Here is a 22,260-nt window from a genome sequence, read left to right as displayed (position 1 = left end):
GAAATAGTAAGTACTAATATCATATGAATTGAACATAATAACATATGCACAGTATTCATGGTTTTATTTTTATATTAATGGTTTTGTTATTTTTTTCTTTGAGACTAACAGTTCTATATTTAATCACGGCATATCACGAATATATACTCATCACTTAATTGTATTAATGGCACTTGAAATGAACAATCTTTGCGGCGCAATTACATCCTTAAATACAAAAATATATTTAATAACAGCAGCTAAACTGTTAATCCATACACAATGGAGATCCACATCACCACCAACCATTGCACAATGGAAAATGAAAGTAAGCGAAATCTGCAGATTCGAGGAAACTTTTCCACTGGGCAAATGACACTCGAGCAAAATATCTACGTATATGGTCACCCTGGTTTGAAAGACAAAATTTAGAAAAGGAACAACAGAACTCTCCCTGACCCTCCCCCACCCCTTTAGTTACACTTCTCATTTACCTGCTCAAATACACCCCTCCTCCCCTTTCCCTTCCCCCATCCCCCCCCCCTCTTTTCTTCTAATCCTTAAATTTATATGTTTGGATATGTTTTATTATAACAATGTTAACTGTTAAAAAGAAAAATTAGTACAACTGTATCAATTGTAAGTGTGGAGAATAATATATTTGTACCTAATAAAAACAGTTTTAAAACAAACAAATACAAAAATATCACAGATGCCTCCTCACCATCCAGTAGCACATCAATGGCACTTGCAAGCAACAATTTTTTTGTGGAGGAATATCGTCTTCAAATACACCAGCATGGGATTTGGCAATCAAGGACACACTGATATAAGTAGCTTCTAAAGAGGTTTGACAATATATCCAACCCAGATCATCAGATCATCACTTTATCCCTTGACATTTACATTCATGTCCATCTCATGAAGTGACATATGATGAATTATGATGTTCTGGATGTTCAATTTATTTATGCAGCAATGATCCACATGGGTAAATATGTTTGGGATCAACTAATGTTATTTATCTATTTGTTTAATATTATTAAGGCACTGTATATTCATATTTTGTAAAAGATCTTTATAGTTTTTGTCACAGCATTAAGTGCTAGACACTTGCTACATTTCCCAGATGACATTATGTTATTGTATCTTACCATCATATAAACCGCAATTGGTCCCATTATATTCCCATGATTTTATACTGTATATTCTTATGATGCTTATCTTTTTCCTAGAGACCTACTTCACAAGCTATAATACTATATCCCCGTGTATCATTACTATGTATTATATGTTTCAGAACTCACTCTCAAGCATTTGATTCAGTGCTGTGCTTTAGGCGTGTTGGGGGTAGGTCTGCCTGGTGATGTGTGGTCGATGCAAGAGGCGGAGGATTGTGGCAACCTCGTGATCGCTAGGTGGGATCATGCGCGGTGTGACCGCGGCCCAGGCATGCATATGTAGCACACAAGATGGCCAATGGCTGATACCCAACAGGTGAGCCACCACAATAAATGTACAGGCTGTCCCCTACTTAAGAACACTCGACTTACATACGACCCCTAGTTACAAACGGACCTCTGGATGTTGGTAATTTATTGTACTTTAGTCCTAGGCTACAATGATCAGCTGTAACAGTTATCACAGGTGTCTGTAATGAAGCTTTAGTAATAATGTTGATTCTTATGTAACCCGGGGACTGCCTGTATATATAAATAATTCTTGACACAAGCAGGACATAAACCCCTAATGAAGCGGAATGCATGTTGAATTCGGCTCCTTGCCCAGCCAACCTGGTGATATCCATTTTTTATATTATCTATTATTTGAAGCTTATTCTGAACACCATTGTGATCTTTTACTGCAGAAAATTCTGGAGATTTTTCCTTCCCCATTTATTTCCTTTGCATCTCATATACATAAATTCAGATAGGCATAGATTTGCACAAGCATACCAGGGACATGCTACACAAGCCTTTGGGGATAGGAGTGTACCGGTATGCATGTTGCTATGAGACACAATGCATACAGACATACACTACAATATGTGTTTTTAGATATTTTTAGTTGTCTGTGCTGTTTATATTCAAAAAAGGAGTATTCCATATGTAAATCTAGTTTTTTTTAGTGTTTATGATATATATCCTATACACTTCCCTCTTTGTTCTTTAGAATCTTCATATAGCTCAGCAATTGATACCAATTAAAAGGTTAAACAAGTTATTAATGGAATCTTTACTTACACTTTGCGGGTGTCCCAAATCATGCAGCATTGTTTTATTAATTATTTATCCCCATTTCCATGTTACTGACCAGACTAATTTTAATTTTTTTTTTCGTCAATGTGATGAGAGTGAGTGAGAGAGCCAATTAGAGTTTTATAGGTTGTAAGAGAAGGGAAGATTTGGGAAATATTTAGCTGTGTCCAGTGTTCTTGGTGCCTGTGCAGTGATGCACTGAAGACGCTGTAGTACACTATGGCTTGATGGCGTAAGTTATGTAGATGCGGTGCAAACACAATGAAGCCGAGGTGTAATACTCTGGCTTCACTGAAACTGCGCATTTGCGTGGAACATCAGAGATTATGTTATTGGACTCATCTCTAGGAAAATGTAAAGGTTTTTTTTTTAATAGTGGTCATAGATAAAGCTTTAACAGGGCAATTTGCGACAGGTCCATAAGGGGCTATAGTTGAACTAGTGTCCCAAATTGCCCTGACAGGTTCTCTAATAATACAGCGTTGCGGGAACTAAGGTTCTGCAAACCACTGTACTATAACAGTAAGTCTGGAACCGGCTCGTAAGATTTATCAATACCCTTAACAAAATTTTTTCTTAAGAGTGCTAAAAAAATAGTTATGTACCCCAAAATAAAACCACTGATAAACAGTCATCACTTCACTATTTTGTAATTTAATCTATTGTGAATGTGTAATTTTTGGCCCAAAATTAATGCATTTTTTGTTTTAACCCCTATGAAAAATGTAAAGCATAACAAATTTCACAAAAAGTTGTTTTTTAAAGTTTGAGGGATGCAATTCCTATAATGGGGTAGGTTATGAAGCTTGAGTATTACATAGGCCTCTCAAAGTCACTTGAAAGCAGTGCAGGCTGAAGGCGATTTTCATAATAATCTGGAAAATCGCACCTAAAGTTTTAAACACCATATCATCCTAGAAAAAAAGAGATGTGGGAAATGTTAGTCATCTGTCATAAAGCCGAATATTTTGAACTGCGAAATAACTACTTATAGTGACACATGTCATATTCTAAAAATAGGTAGGGCTTACAGGAACAAAGGGACAAAAGCAGGCTCAACTGTTGAGTTAAGCAACGGTTAATCAATGACCACTAGGTCAAACCCATGGACATATGATGGGGTCCTTCTGTTTTTGCTAAGGTGTCCATCCCTTTAATAATACAAGTGCTGCTTGTAGTGCTATCTTTCCTTCAGCTGTGATGTTGGCTGAAGTCAGAGCCCCTGACATGGATGTGAACTCAGATTAGTTCTAAAGGAGAAAAAAAATTCTGTGTAGTTTACACTGTAGATTTCCTAAATATAGATAATTAAGCAAATATATCATTGAGTTACAGTAACTGTTATGTATTTAAAGAGCAAATTGTGGATAGTTTATTCTAGGTTTGCAATTTTTTGTACACTTTTCTGAGGACCAATAAATAAAGTACTGTGAAGTCACAATTAGTATGATGTGTATGATACCTAAGCCATAAGCCCCAGTTCTGCTAATATGCTCTGCTTTACGCCCTGACTTCATTATAGAGTGTTTTTTCAAGTAGCCTTCGGACTAACCTTCACTGGGTCATTTGATTTTCTACAAGTGGTATTGTATTCCAACCCCATTTTAATCATACAATTGGAAGACTGGAGCTGCATCAAATGCATTGAGTTTATTACTAACAACCTTTGTGCCCTGAGCCAAGGATGTACTGGGCACACTCACATATTTATCATGCAGACTCCTCAAGCTCCATGATTAATAGGAGTTATATCAACCTGAAATAAATGCCTTATTGAAGACCAGCTAATCCTCTGAGGCCCCCCTGAAAATAATATATTTATAGGATAAGCATAAATTTATGCATGAGTAGTACCCCTATCAGTGCACTGTGACTGCTATGTATAATGCTAATAACAGAATTTATAAGAACAATCCTGTCTTCATACAGATGGATTCAGAGCCTCCTTAAGGATGAATTAAAGAAGGATACTTGCTTATATTGGAGTTTTATGGGTTAAGAATTAAAGGTGTTGTTCAATAAGTAGGCAACTGTATAATACAAAAATGCACCAGTTACTCATGTATCATTGAAATGTCCTGTCACTTCAGCACTGCTGTCCCAATACAAGTGACAACATCATAAGCATGGTATGTGTACACATGAGTCATGTAGTCAATAATTAGGCTCATCAATCATTTGATTATATCTGGCACATGACTACTGAGACCAGTGCTTGGGAGTGAAGGTCCCATGAAGTAAAATATCCCAGTGCTACAGGACCAGGAGGGGAGAAGCTGCATAGACCACATCAGTGGCACCCGAGTGCATTCAATTATGAGTTAACTTAAACAGAACTTGTCGATTTGGGACACTGTGGTTTAGGATCCCAAAACAACCTGTATGACAGCTGTCCTTGGCTTCAATTTAAAAAAGCAAACATTTATACTCACCCAGATGAGAAACATCGGACTCACGTATGCATATCCCACCACTGGCGCCACTTGGTATAATACCCCGACTTCATTGTGCATGCCGGGTTGCACTATGCCGACTTCATTTGCTGCATGGCGCAGGCAACATGTGTATAAATTGTTTTTTATGAGACCACATAGAAAACTTTGGGCGATTTGGGGCACTAAACCACCAGTCCATAAGGAACTGTGGGTAGTTTAGCATCCTAAACCACCTTGACAGGTTCCCTTTGAGATAATTCTTTTGAATAAAACAATGTGCCAACCATATTCATAGGAATGCTATGATATCTGTCATATTTGTCTTAGCTGTGATGGACCAGATATAACCCTACGCAACAGATAAAGTGTCGGCTAATAAAAATTATTCAGTACATTATGAAAAGCTAGATAAATGCCCAATAAATATTTTACATCAGATCTTTGCAGGTTTAAAGATCTATTCTTTTTTAGCAGTTGCTTTATTGACTTTCTGATGGCTATTATTGAGCGTAGGACAGTAGGGTATTCACATTTTATTTTTATAATACATTTGGTAATATTTTGATACTACTGCTTTGAAAAAATTCTGTAAAAGAGGTTGTTAATATTGACTTGAAAATATTAATAAATGTTAATGACGGGTAAACTTTTTCCCAGAAACTTTGAGAGACTGAACATCATCCAAACAGTGGAAACACCACCAGCATGGATCAAGACCCAAGAGCATCATTCATTTTTATTGGGGAAATTCATAGGACTCATGGGACTAGACCAGAATTATTAGTACAAATGTCAGGGATTTAAAGACACTCATACAGAGACAGATGTCATTTATGTATCTCTACAACTTCACAACAGAAGTAAGAGAATATATATGAAAGGTTTGTATCTGATGTGGCCATATTAACTTCACTTTTATTGAACTTAATGCTTATTATTAAACATACATGTCAATATAATATGTATAAGAAAAAAAATGTTATTGTCAGAGATTCAATAGTTTGCTAATCCTATGAACCCCCACTAGTGAACGATAGAATTAGAGACTTACCCTATTACGAAGAGGCTACAACATGATCCTCTGTGACTTTTACCATCCGTTCTAATTTTATATCTCCTATTTGTTGGCATAGTCCAAGTTAGAAAATGGTGTCAAATTTAGATGCTCCTTAGTCCATGTCCCTTCCTCAGTTAACCACACCCCTTTTATGCATTTATGTTTTTTTGGCCAAAAGATTTTATTTAGCTCATATTTCTACAGATTTCATTGACAGACTGACAATTCTGTCCCATTGAGTTAGAATGATTCATGTTTCTATTGAAATGGTCGTCTGGGGATGAAAAAATGTACTTGGTTGGGAGGGGGCTATGATAATAATCTACTTAAACGTGTATCCCATTCAGGGGCTGAGTCTCTTGTCACTGCTTGTATACAGAGGCTTATGGTAATGCCACAACCACAGCAGCACCTGATGCAGCAGGAGTGGCTGCCATAGCTGTGATCCGGATAGCACCAATGTCCTCTATATACAAGGAGAGTATCATGTAAGAACAGGAGCATGGAGAGGGTAGAAACAGTTTATTATTTTTACAGCCCCCTTGGCCATGTAAAAAAATTTTTATGTCCAGACAAGTGGAAAATATTGTAGACATGAAGGGATGTTTTCCATCCACTGTTTTTGTCTGCCAAAATCTATAGACACCTCAAGATCCATTGTAAAGGCGTTATCATATGTTTTACTTTCCATGATTAAAGCTACAATACCACTTACTTTTACCACATCCTCATCTGAAGATTTGCATTCCACCAGTTCCGAAATATCCATCACTGACCCATTTTCTTCGACTGAAACAACCTTTACTGGTACTGCTACTGTCTTTCCTGTAAGGATTGCAGTATTCAAAATTTCTGTGTCCTACAAAGAAGAAGAACCAATATAAAAATCAAGCTCAAACTTTTTATTCATAGAATGGAGAAGGGAGAACAGTCGAAAAACAACATACGGTATAACAATAGATGTTAACACCTACATTAATGTTTACAAGTACTGAATCCCAAACACAAATTAAAATATTCTACCCATGGGGAATTTTTTAAGCTTTTATCCTTTTCTCACTTTATTTTCTCAAATCTAATTTGCGATTTCTACATTATAAGGCATAACTCTTGCGCCATTATGTGTTCTTACACATGAATTTAGCAGCACCATTGTGGTTTCTCTTCCATCATGTGTGAATGTACAGGAGCCCTTCTTAACAGTTTGTAAAAATGCCTACTATAATTAATTCCATTCTCCAAATGCCAGGCATGTTTTTAGCTAAAAATATAATAGCAAATGGAACAGAAAAGATATTTCTAAGGTCAGCTCTAGCCCAATATTTTCATAAAAGCCAAACTGTATTGGATTTTTTCCTACCCAAGGCACTTCTTAATCCATAAGCCTGGTTCAGATGGGGAAACACAAGTCCATTATGCATATTTAGTTATTTATTTATTAAAAATATTTCTGTGAAGTACATGTTTTGATGTAAATATCTCATTATAAGCCATTCTTGAAGTGAGATGCATTGTTACCCTCACATACAGAATCCATTCAGTACATACTGACAAACACATACAAGCTAGTTTAAGTCAAATATTTTCCTACAACAAAGTTAAAACATGTTAATACACTTGCAGGTGGCTTTCATTATATTTTGAAGCCTCCATTTAAAAGTTCACATGGGGATACATGGTCCACGAATGGATGTTTCATTTTGCTAAAAAGCAAATAATTTATAATAAAATGTACATTTCTTATCAAGGACATTTTTTTAAAGTGAGATATACATATAATGACTTTCAAGGTCATCTGTCATCATAATATGCTTCATCAACTAAGGGGACATGTTATAGACTAAAGTATACACTTATAGCTGCCGGCAGAAAAAAGCTTGTGGAATAAAGGAGCACTGACACTATACTGGAGACGTGTTATTATATAAGTCTAAATATTTATCAGTATAGATGAGCCAATCATTCAAAATTCTATTTGCTAAGGGTGCGGTCACACATCGCGTTTAACGCATGTGTTTAAAAACACACTGCAACAGCTGAAGAGAGATTTGCCTTGCGCCACACTTCTGGTGCTTTTGCACCTAAAACACTGTCTAAAATGCCTTGCACCACATTTATCAAGGCTTTTAGGCCATTTTTTGGCACCTTTCTGACTCATCTGAATAAGGGGTGTGGCCTTCGGGGAAATGGACATGGCCTCTCAAAAAAGGGATGTGGCTTAACTAAAAGTAGGTCTGAAGTAGGAACCAACAGTCTTATCCTGCACCAGAATTAAGACCATGATAACCAATTTGACATGCCTGTGCAGCGCTGCGTAATCTGTGTGCGCTATATAAATAAAGAATTATTATTATTATTATTATAATCTGGTGCAGCAAAAGATTAATGTTTTCAAGCTAGGAACTGGCGGAACCTGAGACACATTGTTAAATCCCCCCCTGAGTTTGGTGCCAGGAAATTAGAGAACCCACAAATAAAAAACCTATGAATCTCTATATAGATTAATCTAGATTAATGCTTCTTGTTTTTTCTTCCTACTTCTTGGTGTATCCTATATGATGGTTCTTAAAGTGTCTTTCTTTACCTGAACATGTTCAACTTTATTTATTATGATATAAATGGCTTTCAAGGCAACACTATTTAACAATTGTGTATGAGATTTATCAATGTGTCACACTATAGACCAGTGTAGAGTAGTACCAGGCAGGTTTCTGCTGCTCCAGATTTATCACTGTGTCTGATGCTAATCTTCTGCAGTGTAAAGAGTCATACTATGCCCTATCTATCAGTTTGTCTAGTAGATAATAATAGTTTTTTGATGCACATATTAATTTATACAAGTTGGAAAAGTGCCTGAAAATGTACTTAAACCTTTAACAAATGTGGCGCAAGGCCTTTCCAGAATCGTGGGGCAGACAGCATGATAAATTTTCCCCATTGTGTTTTATTGTAGTCTTATAGAGCAGATGTGTGTAAATGTAACTACCCAGACAATGTCTTGTGGGAAATAGCCTTTCAAGGTTATCTTAACCCTTTTAACGACCCTTGAAGTAATAGCACATCACTGGTTGCCTGCAGGTGCATGGAGAGGGCTCATGGGCTTAAAACATTATAAAACCTATACAAATTTGTTATCCCCGTGATCGCACCGACCCAAAGAATAAAGTAGACGTGCTATTTGGGGTGCACAGTGAAAGCTGTAGAATCCAAGCCCACAACAAAAAGGTGAAAATGCGTTTTTTCACCAATTTCACTGCATTTGGATTTTTTTCCTGCTTCCCAGTACATGACATGGAATATTAAATTCCATCACTATGAAGTGCAATTTGTTACACAGAAAACAAGCCGTTACAGAGCTCTTTACGTGTCATAAAAAAGTTATAGATTTTTGATGGTGGGGAGTTAAATATGGAAATGAAAAAAAGGGGCCAGGTCGTTAAAGGGTTAAACCAAAAGCTTCAGCTAACATAAGGCTCAGTACACCTCTATGGATCTGAAGCCACAATCTGCTACCTTAAAATTAAGCAAACCGATAATTACTCAACGGTAATTGTGTTTCCTTGAACCACGACAGCACCCAACCAGAGAGAGGGATCCGCCTCCAGGGACAGGAAATCCAGACTTTAAAATGTGCGGTACGCCCCATCTCCTTCAGTGGATTACAGAGACTGTATGGGACTTAATGTTCTTGATTACTTCTGACCACCGTATCATTCAGTATCACTTTCAATGAGAGAATCTCACACCTCTGTGACACACACATAAGGTTTAACACCCAAGTGTGAAACTGAAAAGAATTTACAAGGGAGGGAATAACCAGGGTGCTGTCGTGGTTCAAGGAAACACAATTACCGGTGAGTAATTACCAGTTTCCCCCTCTCACCACAACAGCACCCAACCAGAGAGAATAACATAGATGAAAAATTTAGGGAGGGATTACCGAAGAAAGAACTCTTCGCCCAAAGGAAAGATCCTGTGCACCTACTACGTTCAGCCTGTAGAAAGTGTGAGGAGAAGACCAGGTGGCAGCCTGACAAATCTGATTAACCGATACCTCTCTGAATTCTGCCCATGAGGAAGAGACTGCTCTGGTAGAATGGGCTTTAAGACCCTCTGGTATTGGCTGGCCTGCTGCTACATAAGCAGAGCTAATAGCTTGCCTGATCCACCTGGCTAAAACTACAGCTGAGGCCTTTTGCCCCCTATTCTTGCCTCCAAAAAGAACAAAAATACTATCAGATTTTCTCCAATCTCTAGTCCTATCTAAATAAACTTCAATGGCCCTTTTAACATCTAATTTGTTAAATTCTCTCTCCCTATCCGTAGAAGGGTTACTACAGAAGGATGGGAGCCTGATCTCCTGGGATCTATGGAATCTAGAGACTACCTTTGGTAAAAAGGCCGGGTCTGTCGTCAGAACTACCCTGTCATCTAGAACCTTAAGGAAAGGCGCTCTACAGGATAGAGACGATATTTCTCCAACCCTACGGGCTGAAGTGATTGCTACCAAAAATACTACTTTAATAGTCAACCACTTTAGTGAACAAGTCTCCAGGGGCTCAAAGGGGTCTTTTATCAGATAATTTAATACCAGAGTGAGGTCCCAAGGGGGCACCGTACATCTACTAAATGGGGTCATACAAGATGCCGCTTTTATGAACCGAGATATCCAGGGATGAGAGGCTAAGGGGGACTCAAACAGGGAGCTAAGGGCAGAAATCTGTACTTTAAGGGTGGCCGGTTTTAGGCCCTTATCTAATCCTGCTTGCAGAAAATCTAATATTTTAGCTATATTTGGATGAGCTAAGTCTATTTTGTCTGGAGTACAAAAATCTGAGAATACTCTCCAGACCCTGAAATATATTTTAGAGGTAACTAACTTCCTACTCTTTTGCAGGGTTGTAATTACCTTGTCCGAGAGGCCTTTTTCCCTCAAGATACGCCTCTCAATTTCCAGGCCGTCAGATGGAGGTTCGCAATCTGCGGGTGGAATACTGGGCCCTGGGAGAGGAGATCGTGACTCTCTGGGAGGATCCAAGGGTCTGATATCGATAGTTCTCTCAGTATTGAGAACCATGCCCTCCTGGGCCAGAAGGGGGCTATAAGAATGACTCTGGCCTGGTCTTGCCTTATCTTCTTCAGAACCCTCGGGAGGACAGACAGAGGTGGAAATGCATAGGAGAGGCTGAAGTTCCACTTTATTGAGAAAGCATCCAGACTCAACGATCGATCTCTCGGGTCTAGGGAGCAGAAGAGTCTGACCTGCCTGTTCCTTCTTGTGGCGAATAAATCTACCTCTGGTTGACCTCAGAGTTTTGTTATCTTGGAGAACACCTTCCGATTCAGGGACCATTCCCCCTGTCGTAAGAGATGACGACTTAGGAAGTCTGCCTCCAAATTGTCCTTGCCCCTTATGTGTACTGCCGATATTGATTTTAGATTGGCTTCTGCTAGCTCTAGGATCTGACTTGAGAGGCTCATTAAGGACCCGCTTCTGGTACCTCCCTGGCGATTCACAAATGCCACCGCTGTGACATTATCCGAGGCAATCTTCAGGTCTGTCCCCCGAATCATCGGCAAAGCTCGTCTGATTGCCTGCAGGATGGCCTCTAGTTCTCTGTAATTTGAGGACCTCTTCCTGGATTCCTCGTTCCATGACCCCTGGAATAGGAGGTCCATGACCTGGGCTCCCCAGCCCGTGGAGCTCGCATCCGTGATCATAGATAGGGGATTCTCCTCTCTCCAAGGTCTGCCTGTCTGGAGGTTCTCTTCTCTTAGCCACCATCCCAGGGAATCCAGGATCTGTTGGGGAAGTGTAATCTTGTGGTCCAAGGAGGACTGGTCCCCCCTCCAGTTCTCCAACATGAAGAGCTGTAAGGGTCTTGCGTGATACATCGCCCAAGGTACCGCTGGAATTGCTGCTGTGAAGAGACCCAGAGTCCTCATAATCTCCCTTATGGTAGGGGATGGCAGTCTGTACAACTTCTCCACCGAGGTTACTATCTTCACCACCTTGTCCTGTGGAAGGAAAGATCTCTGCTGAATGGAATCCAGTCTGATGCCCAGAAATATTTTTGACTTGGCCGGAGTAAGGGAGGATTTTTTCAGATTCACCATCCAACCCAGGCGATGTAGAATCTTCATTACCACCTTTATCAGGATCTCTAATTTTTCTGCCGAACCTGCAATCAGCAGGAAGTCGTCTAGATATGGCACAAAAGTGCCCTGATGTCTCCGTACATAGGCTCCCACTTCTGATATTAGTTTTGTGAAGACTCTCGGTGCTATAGCCACTCCAAAGGGTAGAGCCCTAAACTGAAGGTGCTCTATCTTGCCATCCATTATCACCGCCACTCTCAGGAACTTCTGACTGTCTGGATGAATAGGGACATGGTAATACGCATCCGCTAAGTCTATGGAAGCCATATAACAATCCTGAAAGAGCAGGTTTATGGTTGATTTTATTGATTCCATCTTGAATTTTTCCACCTACAGGTAGCAATTTAGTGGTCTTAGATTTATGATGGTCCGGAAGGCGCCATCCGGCTTCTTTATAAGGAACAGGGTTGAATAGAATCCTGTCCCCCGATCTTGAAGTGGCACTTGCCAGAGCACCTCTTTCCTCAATAAGGATCTCACCTCGGCTTCCAGAGCCTGTTTTGCTGCTCTTCCGGCCACTGATGTTATCCTGAAACGCTGTGGGGGAGGGGATAGAAAAGGTAACTTTAGGACATCCTGTATGATCCCCAAGATCCACTTGCTCCCTGTAATTTTCCTCCACTCCTCCTTGAACAGGGAGAGCCTTCCCCCCACAGGACCCCTGGCGTCATTGCTGACCGGGGCGTTTACTGGAATCCTGAGGTCGGGAAAACATGAAACCCTTAGACCTCCTAGAGGATCGCCACCCCTCCTTCTTGTCTCCAGATCTCTGGGGAGATCTAAATCGCCTTGAGGGGCGAAAAAATTTTCTTTCCTGAGGCCTTGTACTAGGAAAACCTCTTTTCCTGTCTGCTGCCTTCTCCAAGATGTTGTCCAGAGCAGATCCAAACAAGAATTCCCCCTCACAAGGAATACTACACAGATGGCTCTTAGATGGAAGGTCACCTGTCCAGTTTTTCAGCCATAAGGCCCTTCTGGCTGAATTGGATAAGGCCACCGATCTTGCTGATAACCGTAAGGCGTCCACCGAGGCATCAGCTAAGAAGGCAGAGGCCTTTTGCGCAGTGGTAACCTCTGAAATAAGATGTGACCTGGAAGCACCGGTCTTAATTTTTTCCTCCAGCTGGGAAAGCCAAACAAATAAGGACCTAGAAACACATGTAGCAGCGAAGTTGGGTTTGAATGCGCCCGCTGCTGCTTCCCAGGAGCGCCTTAGAAAGCTATCTGCCTTTTTATCCATGGGATCTTTAAGCACACCTGAATCCTCCACTGGAAGCGCACTTTTCCTAGAAACTTTAGAAACGGCAACATCTACCTTCGGTGCCTTGTCCCAAATCTCTGTCTCTTTCTCCGGAAAAGGATACTTCCTCTTCATTGCCCTAGGGACAAAAACCTTTTTGTCCGCCTTGCGCCATTCTGCCTGGATAAGGGAGGAAATATTCTCATGGATGGGAAAAACCTTTCTCTTCTTTTCTCCTAGACCCTGGAACATAACGTCCGTTACAGAGCTCTCCTCCTTTTCTTCCTCCAATTCCATGGTCGATCTTACTAATTTAACAAGATGATCAATATCTTCAACAGGAAACAGGGGTCTGCCTGACCTATCCTCATCTTCTGACTCAGATGACTCTTCCGAACTAGGGCCAGAATCTTCAAGTTGCCTGGAAGTGCCTGGGGAATTCTCTGACCTGAGGGATCTCCTTATTTCCTGCACAGAACTACGCACCTCCTGCTGGATTAGCATACGCATGGATTCAAACAAGGCTGACTGATCCTGTGCTAACAGGCGCTGAACACATTGGTCACAATTAGGTTTTAAATATGAGTCAGGCAGATTATCTCCACAGATTCTACATGCATGATTCCTAGACTTTACAGTGGCTTTCCCCTTACGAGATTCTTCCCTCTAAAACAAGAATCACATAAGACATCATCAGAACCAGTTTAAAGGCATGGTAAGGCCACACTCACCAATCAGCGGACTATCCCCCTACTCAAACTTTACCGTAGCGGTGTCCACCGATTCTCTACTACCTTCATTAGAACTCATCTTATTCAGTGGAGAGGGTACAGCTCCGTTTCTTCCACAACTGGAGCAACTCCTGTGGCTGGCTGTGGGTGCTAGAAACAACACACAGGACTCCTGTGTGGGATCTCTTTTTTAAATCTCCCGCTTCTGACGTCACACCCATGCGGGACGCTGAACGGCGCGCAACTTCCGGTCCCCGCCGGAAGTGGAGTCGGCGCCATTTTCAAGAAGACCACTGCTGGGAGGAAGAAAACCTGCGCTCAGCCGCCTTCAATCCTGCGCATGCCTCCAACGCCGGGATCGGAGGCGTGCTGGAGTCCGTCTGCACCCACAGACTGCGCTGCACCTCGCAGCATTCACATACGCGCCCCGCCGAGCGACCCCCCTCCGGTAAGCCTCGGCGGGGGATTTTGTGCAGCCACCTGGGGGTACCTGGGACTCCCATTCCCCCCTTTTTCCGCGACTCCTGAGCCTCACCGAGACTCACTGGATCCCCCGTCAGGGACAGGAAACCACTGAAGGAGATGGGGCGTACCGCACATTTTAAAGTCTGGATTTCCTGTCCCTGGAGGCGGATCCCTCTCTCTGGTTGGGTGCTGTCATGGGGACAGGGGGAAAATATTCTGTTGGCAGATCTGTTTATATGTATATGAGATACAGAATGTATGTTATTTATTTTCTTATAGAACCTGTAGAAGAGAAAACTTCATATATACTAGGAAATATAATATATATATATAAATAACGTGATAATGCCAACACTTCTTCTTGTTGTTAGATGAGTTATAATTGCATTTGTTTCTTTAATAGGTGATGCTTGATCTAGAATCTAAAACTTATACAATATTGATAACACACAGAATCATACACCTAAATATACTGACAATGTGTTAGAATTTTGTATGTCTTTGGGACTATGTCTAGTCATTTTTTTTTTTAAATAATTACACTTGTGCTAATGCAAAAAAAAAGGTCTTTAAAATATTGAAATGTATGAGCAAAATGAATAGTACAAAATGTCTCCAATATTTTGTATTTGAGAAAAAGGATTTCCATTTTAATTACGGTAAGCCGGTTAGCTTTAGGCATTGTCAAAAATATTGGTCTGTTATCATCGGAGACATCCATACTATGCTATTCCTCACCCCCTCTTCCCAGTAACTACAGGCCACCATACTAAACTAATAAAAGGGAATATACTGTATATACTGGCGTATAAGACTACTTTTTAACCCCTTAAAATAATGGCTACAGTGGGGGGTCGTCTTATACGCCGGATATACGGGGGCCGCACTGTGTGAGGTGTTTTTTTTTCTCCGTCAGCGCGCAGAGAGCCGCTTCCTGGGACCGCCGCGCATGCGCGGCAGTCCGCCTCTCACAGTCATTAGAAGAGGCTTAGTACGCGCTGACGGGGCGGCGCGCTGTATGCTAATGCAGCCGCCCTGTCACAGCGATCAGCATCACAGAGCTGGGGGTCACAGGCGGCACTTACAGAAGCATGTCGGATCTTCATTAATATCGCAGCTTACAGTTATGATCACCAGGCACTTGCTCTCTTGTTTGTTTTGCAAAGTTTTAAGCAGACTTTTTTTCATTTGGGAGAGGGGTAGTCTTATACAGTGAGTATATACCAAATTCTATATTTTTAGGGCAGAAGTTGGGGGTCGTCTTATACGCCCAGTCGTCTTATACGCCGGCATATACGGTATTTGTTGCTTTGTGATAATTGCTGCTTTACAATTTTGCTCCTCTATATCGTTAATAATTAATTATCATAAAGAGTATTTCTCTACCTCTTGAACACATAACCGCTACAAGATAACACTTATCTGATTATATCCTTTGTTTCAGCAAGTCATTAATTAATTAATAAGCAAATTTTCCTTTTACAATTACGGTATTGTTTCATTTCTAATGCATCATTCAATGTAAAACTAAATGCTTTCACTCTGGCTTTCCTTATCCCTTAATGTACTGTTTAATTAAGCACAGTCGGGGTTGAGAACAATCGTAATGGAAAAAGGGTTAACACAACAAGTTGCTAATGAGTATGAAGATGTAATTTATGCATACCACCTACACTCCATGTTTAGACTCTACAAAGGAGATTTGTCCCACTTTTCAACTAGATAATAAAACTAAAACCATGTACGAGTTACATTATTATCAACAAACCATGCAAGCTCCTAACACTGGAGCTTATGTTACTCCAAGGAATTAGCCAATTAATTCTTAGCACTGGTTTGTAGACAATTGCCATTCACTCGTAAGCTGCAAAGCATTCAAGTGGGACTAATTTAGGTACTAATTTAACATTAACTTTGGCTGAATGAGGAAGTAAAATGACAGCTACTAAAAAGAACTCGCCACCGCTTATGGCCTATGGTGTCATTTGGTTATGGAGAGACAAATCTCTTGGTAGGATTACATTATAATACATCTATCAAGTTTGCCTTTATTCTCATTTGCATGTAAATGGTTATTTACCAGCCAAATACTATGTTGGGTACAATATGGAGAAACTTCCAAAGATAATAACAGGAAAGGGTTATCACACTACCCACAAATTTACAGGTTCTCCAAACTGCAGGTAAACTCCAGGACTGTCTGTGCTGTTTCATTCTTGGGCTGTCCCTTATATTGAGGCCACTTTCCCTCCCTACAAAAGCCCTGCAAAGATGTTACATAAAATTCATTATTTTGGGCAATTTGTTAAAAATTGGATGTGAATGAATGGATATAACTAGAAAACATGTAACATTTTCTACTATGTAATCTTTTTTTCTTTACCACACATTTTTTTACCTTGACCATCATCTGCCAGTCTAATGTGTGAATTGTTCAGCCATTCAACTCAAAATGTATCAGCCGCATCTCATGTAAATAGTCTGCATAGTCACAGGGTAGGTACAAGCTAGCTTTCAACAGTGGGTGATTTTGCTATTAAATATATCATTCAACTATTAGGTGCATCATGTAGACTCAAATACCTCTCTGGACCAATGGGAGTGTAGTAAAACCAGTGCACAAGTATCACTATGGGTATTACATGGATAAATATACAATATCAATTAATGAATATCATGAAAAGGCTAGATGGACTTCAGCTGGTAAGTTATAAACATGTTGATAATTATAATGAAACAAAAGCACAAAAATAAAGATATAATAAAGATAAAATATAAAATCAGACTTTAATTTATGGTGTATTCCATATGGCATGTGGTGCTACCACCATGATTTTACTTGGGGCTAGCTTTAACCCCTTAAAGGGGTATTCCCACAAAGACACAATTCTTAAATATACTCAGGATAACAAAATAACACATTCTCTAATATAATGTTATTAACAAAATTACAGTATTTCATGGATCTAACTCTAACCTGTCTATCAGTCATTGTACACACAATTTCAGTTGCCCCTTGACCCGACCATAAATCTTCTGACGTTAGGGTCTGGTAAACAATTTGTTCTCCTGTCTGATGATGCACTGAGCTTCTCTCTGCCTCCAGCCCCCACTCTTGCATTCCAAGACAAGCTCACACAGAGATTTCCTGCCAGAAAGCAACACATGTTGACGAAAGTACATCTACAAGCTACAGACTTATCTTTATCCAGGGGAGAGGGTGTGTAGCATATAGCAGAGCTGATAGTGTATGGCATGACTGTTATAGCAGAGAATGTCATGTGTAATAAGCATCTAATGGATCTCACCATCTCTCATCTCAGATCTGTCTCATCTCTCTCATTCTATGTATAAACTTGTACTCTGATAATCTAACCACATTCTCAGCACACAGCATCTCATAGCACAATAGAATAATAAAATATTTGCTTAGAGAGTCTGGCCCACACTGAGTGATAACCACTAAGCTAAAGCAGCAATAAAGTTGAGTAAAATTGGACAAATTATCTATATTGTGTAAACATCACTAGGGGATTGATATTTAAGAATTTTCTTTCATGGGCAAACCCTTTTAATAGAATCCGGACTTTGCTTCATTTGGATCTCAATGCAGGGAGGTTTGAAGATGACGGTTTGAAGCACCTGAGGTAAGGCAAGGAATAATCACAGACATAAGGGATTGGCCAAGTCCAAGGTAGAAGGTAAGGGGCAGGTCACCCCAAAGTTGTCAACTAATACAGAATACAGAATTGCAAACTCAAATCAGATTACAAGAAAGCAAGGATCAGTATTTCAGCAATTAGACAGTAGCAGATCACAAACACTGTTGCACAGGACTAAAATGCTAGATACCCTAAAGCTCAGGTATCTTGCTGTGGGAAAAGGTGCCTTTTAAAACCAGTATCTCAGGTATCAGCAGAGTTATGGCAATGATCAAATGGTGCATGTAATGTTTTTTATCGGAGCTGGATGGATAGCACATCTGAGTGAATAGTGTGGGCATCATTAACAGGCTACAAACTAGCATGGTGGTTTGCATCAGTGTTTTGCAGTGAGTTTTTTTTATCATATAAACCGGAAACTCTCATTATCTTTTATTGAACCAGTTTTGAGCTTAGTAAGAATGGCCCCTACTTGGTGTATATATTTTATTTTAGATATTGAATATACAGACCGTCTCTGGGTTACGTACAAAGGATTGTCTGTAAGTCGGGTGTTCTTAAGTAGGGGACCCCCTGCAGTATTTTATAAATCATTGCACAATGGAGATTCGCTGTGATGAGTCGACGCGAGAAAGTTCAGGTTTGGCTGAGTTCAGCTGAACCCTAACTTCAAAATTGTATTCGGGTTCGGGCCAAACCTGAACCTAGACCCACACCCCCACCAGTAACACCCGTGATCGTTGCTGGCATCAATCTCAGGTGGTAATTGTAATGGCAGGACACAAACAAGGACAGTGAGCCCTGACACTGAGACCCCCAATCTGTCCCTACCTACTTATTGGGTCCCCCCTAAACGGAGGCCAATAACTGGGCGGCGTTCCCTCCCTGGGTAAGGTGTGAACACGTAACAAAACAGACAAACAAACACAATAAGGCGAGGTATACAATCCGGGTCGGCAACAGCGGGGGAATAACAATAACCAAATCACAATCCAAATAGACTAGTCAATAAACAGGCAAGAATTCAGAAACCAGGAGTTAGAAATCAGAAATATAAGAGAGCTAGACACACAGCAAGATAGCAGTTTGACCAGCAAGGAGTCAAAGCAACACTGGAGACTTATAGGGAACTCAGCCCTGCCACAGGTGAAATGAGCAATCAATTACAGATCACAGTGTTAACTCTTGCAAGACAGACTCAGTGAGGGGAGTGGCAGACATCATGTCAAACAGCATAGGACCTAGTTCACACTGCTGAAAGATGATGAATTCGGTGTCTCCTAATCCTACCAGCACGGTTAGAGGAGACAGCAGGCGCAGACGTGACAGTAATCCGTTATTTGTTGCCATTGTCACCACCATTTTGGGGAATGACAATCGGCGCCACTATTATTTAAAGGTTGCCACCAACATTTAAAGAGATAACACCTTTATTGTTATTGGTGAGTGAGTTGAGTTGAACCCCAACTTCTGACTGAAGTCTAGATTTGGGTTCATAGAACCGAAGTCGCAAGACTTGGTACAAACTAAACTTCAGGATATCACAAAGTTTCTTCATCTTTTATTTAAGAGGTATTGAGGCAATTAAAAATAGTTCTAAAAGTAGACATAGTTTGATGTTGATAAGAGAGTTACATTATTTTATCAGTTCCTTTCTTGGCCTCTTAGGCACTGTCTTTGAGGCTCCTTGTGACTCTCCAATTACCATAATCCATGTTTCAGTTCTGCCATCCAGTGCTGAATTACAACAGCCTATATTTTACAGTATTTGTCCAATTTAGTGGACATTTTTCTGAATTAATACTTTTTATTTATAGTTAGCATAAGGACAGCCAAATAAAATAGGCTTGAAATCAGGAAACTGTGGCCTTAAGCTGTCTGCAATTTCAGAAGCCTGGCTCATGACATGGCGTCTTTGAAGTACACACAGTTAATAAAAATGCAAAGAAAAAATAGATTCAAACTAACCCATGCTTTGATGTAGAGTATAATTTTGCCTGTACTACTAAAATTCAATTACATTATCAGTTAATATTAAGTTTTGTGCTTCTGCCAAGAGAAAAAAAATCAAAAGAAAAAAAGTTACATACATAGTTCTCCAGATCTTTTTCCTGTAATTTAGAAGAAAACTCTTGGAAGTCTTCACAATAGTTAGAAAACATTTTTCTTGAATTAACCAGTTCTATTGTAATGTAAATATTGGCTTACCAAAGCACAGTCTCTCAAAATCAACCCTAGCAAATGTTTTCCTTTGAAAATTTAAACCCATTGGGTTTATGTTTAACCCAATGGGACAAGGAGTGTTGATTATAACTTTTTCCCATCATATTATTTGCTGTTAAAGTTCCTTGTGGTTTCGGTACTTAGATTAATTTTGTAAGCATTTACTAAGATACTAAGATTTACTTAGTAAATAAACTAATTTAAACAGGTCTCAGCAGTAAAAGAACAATTAGTTACTTCAAATGACAAAGAGATGGGGACAACTGCGCCTCCTTGGCATATGAGAAAAGAAAGAATTTAATAAAACTAAAACTGAAGCTTGAGACAGGTTGAAAACACAGTTTAGTCTTCTAAAAGTTATAATCCAGGAAAATGACTTTAATTTTGCTATTGGGTTCAGCCTTCCCTAGTTATGACCTTGATCATGTGACACTGTCTGTAATGTACATGTGACAGACATGACAGGTCAGATTTTAAGTAGGATTATTATAATTCTCTGAATTATAAAAAAAATGTGAATTTTACTGCTAGGACTCATGTCACTAGACAAAACAGCACAGGAGAGATGATTTGAAACATATTCATAGATTATAAGGTATGTGCCTTACAGTCTGCCCCTTTTTTAATACTGTTATGCTACAGCTACACTGCCGTAGCAACAGGAGTGTGCCTTGAGCCGCAGGCCAGGAGGAGAGGAGAATGGTGAGCCCTGCATACATGGCCGGCGCTATGGGTAGGCAAAGGTGGCAATTGCCCAGGGCCACTGGGAGAAAGGGGAGAATCTCTTCTTTCAAATGAATCTTGAATTTTGTTTCTAGGTGCTATGGATCCAGAGATATTCAGGTTTAAAGTGAGAATATCAGGTGCCATTTTTATATATAAAAATCACTCCCAACGGCAGTTTAACAGTTAATGGGGGTCATTTACTAAGGGCCCGATTCGCGTTTTCCCGACGTGTTACCCGAATATTTCCGATTTGCGCCGCTTGTACATGAATTGCCCCGGGTTTTTGGCGCACGCGATCGGATTGTGGCGCATCGGGGCCGGCATGCGCGCGACAGAAATGGGGGGGGGCGTGGCCGAACGAAAACCCGACGTATTCGGAAAAACCGCCGCATTTAAAAACCGAAAATGTGTCGCTTGGGGAGCGCTCACCTTCACCTTCTATGGGATGGTGCATTCCGGGGCGTTAAGATTATTTTCGGCGCTGCAGCGCCACCTGGTGGACGGCGGAGGAACTACCATCTTAAATCCCAGCCGGACCCGAATCCTGTGCAGAGAACGCGCCGCTGGATCGCGAATGGGCCGGGTAAGTAAATGTGCCCCAATATCTCCGTTTTCCTACATTTTAGAAACACAAATTTAGATGCATATAAAAGAGGAGACTCTCTTCCTTCATAGGAAAACAGAAGTAAGGTTCTATGTGTCACAGAGCCAGAGATACAGCCCCCTGAAATTAAACCCCCCAAATCCAGATTCTTAGCCATCAGGCTGCAGGGAGCATTTGCTGCACACAGGAGCTGCTGCACCTCACAGATAATGGAAATATTCACTTTATATGTTACTACATTTTGAGAAGGGATAATATCAACTAATATTCATGGTTTTAACCCTTCTCTATGCAGAACTATCTAAGAAAACACTTTGGGCCACATGTATCAATCTTTTTTTTCTGTTGTTTTTGCGCCTTTTCAATCAGGCTTACTGTTTTTGTGCTATTTTTGCGACTAAACGCCAAATTAGCTGCGCAGCAAAAATACCCAGCTTTCCCTCATTTATCCTAGCAATCCTGATGTTTTGCTGTGCCTATTGATATTCATCATTTGCGACTTCTAATTTAGGCGCAAAAACTGGCGCAAAAACACTCCAGCCCGAAGGTGGCGTTATCTGAGAAGAAAGCACTGAGCCCCTGAGCAGAACAGCTCATTTCTAGCAGCAAAGATCAGCCAGACACTGCAGACACTAGTACATATAATACAGACATTAGATACTCTGCAGACACTAGAACATATAATACAGACATGAGATGCTCTGCAGACACTAGAACATAT

At 40.3% G+C, this 22,260-nt stretch overlaps 1 protein-coding gene across 2 annotated transcripts in view; it reads right to left on the bottom strand.

The window, feature by feature from the left end:
- Positions 1-22,260, bottom strand: part of TMEM132C (transmembrane protein 132C) — a 382,503-nt gene that overhangs the window by 40,765 nt on the left and 319,478 nt on the right. For both annotated transcript variants that reach the window (XM_072144366.1, XM_072144367.1), the window contains one exon: positions 6,445-6,588. In XM_072144366.1, coding sequence (XP_072000467.1) covers positions 6,445-6,588 — 144 coding nt within the window. The remainder of the gene's footprint in view (positions 1-6,444; positions 6,589-22,260) is intronic.

The sequence above is a fragment of the Engystomops pustulosus genome, chromosome 1 (assembly GCF_040894005.1).
Source record: "Engystomops pustulosus chromosome 1, aEngPut4.maternal, whole genome shotgun sequence".
Taxonomy (NCBI): domain Eukaryota; kingdom Metazoa; phylum Chordata; class Amphibia; order Anura; family Leptodactylidae; genus Engystomops; species Engystomops pustulosus.
The sequence above is the reverse complement of the archived record's forward strand: the minus strand, read 5'-3'. Positions and strand labels throughout refer to the sequence as shown.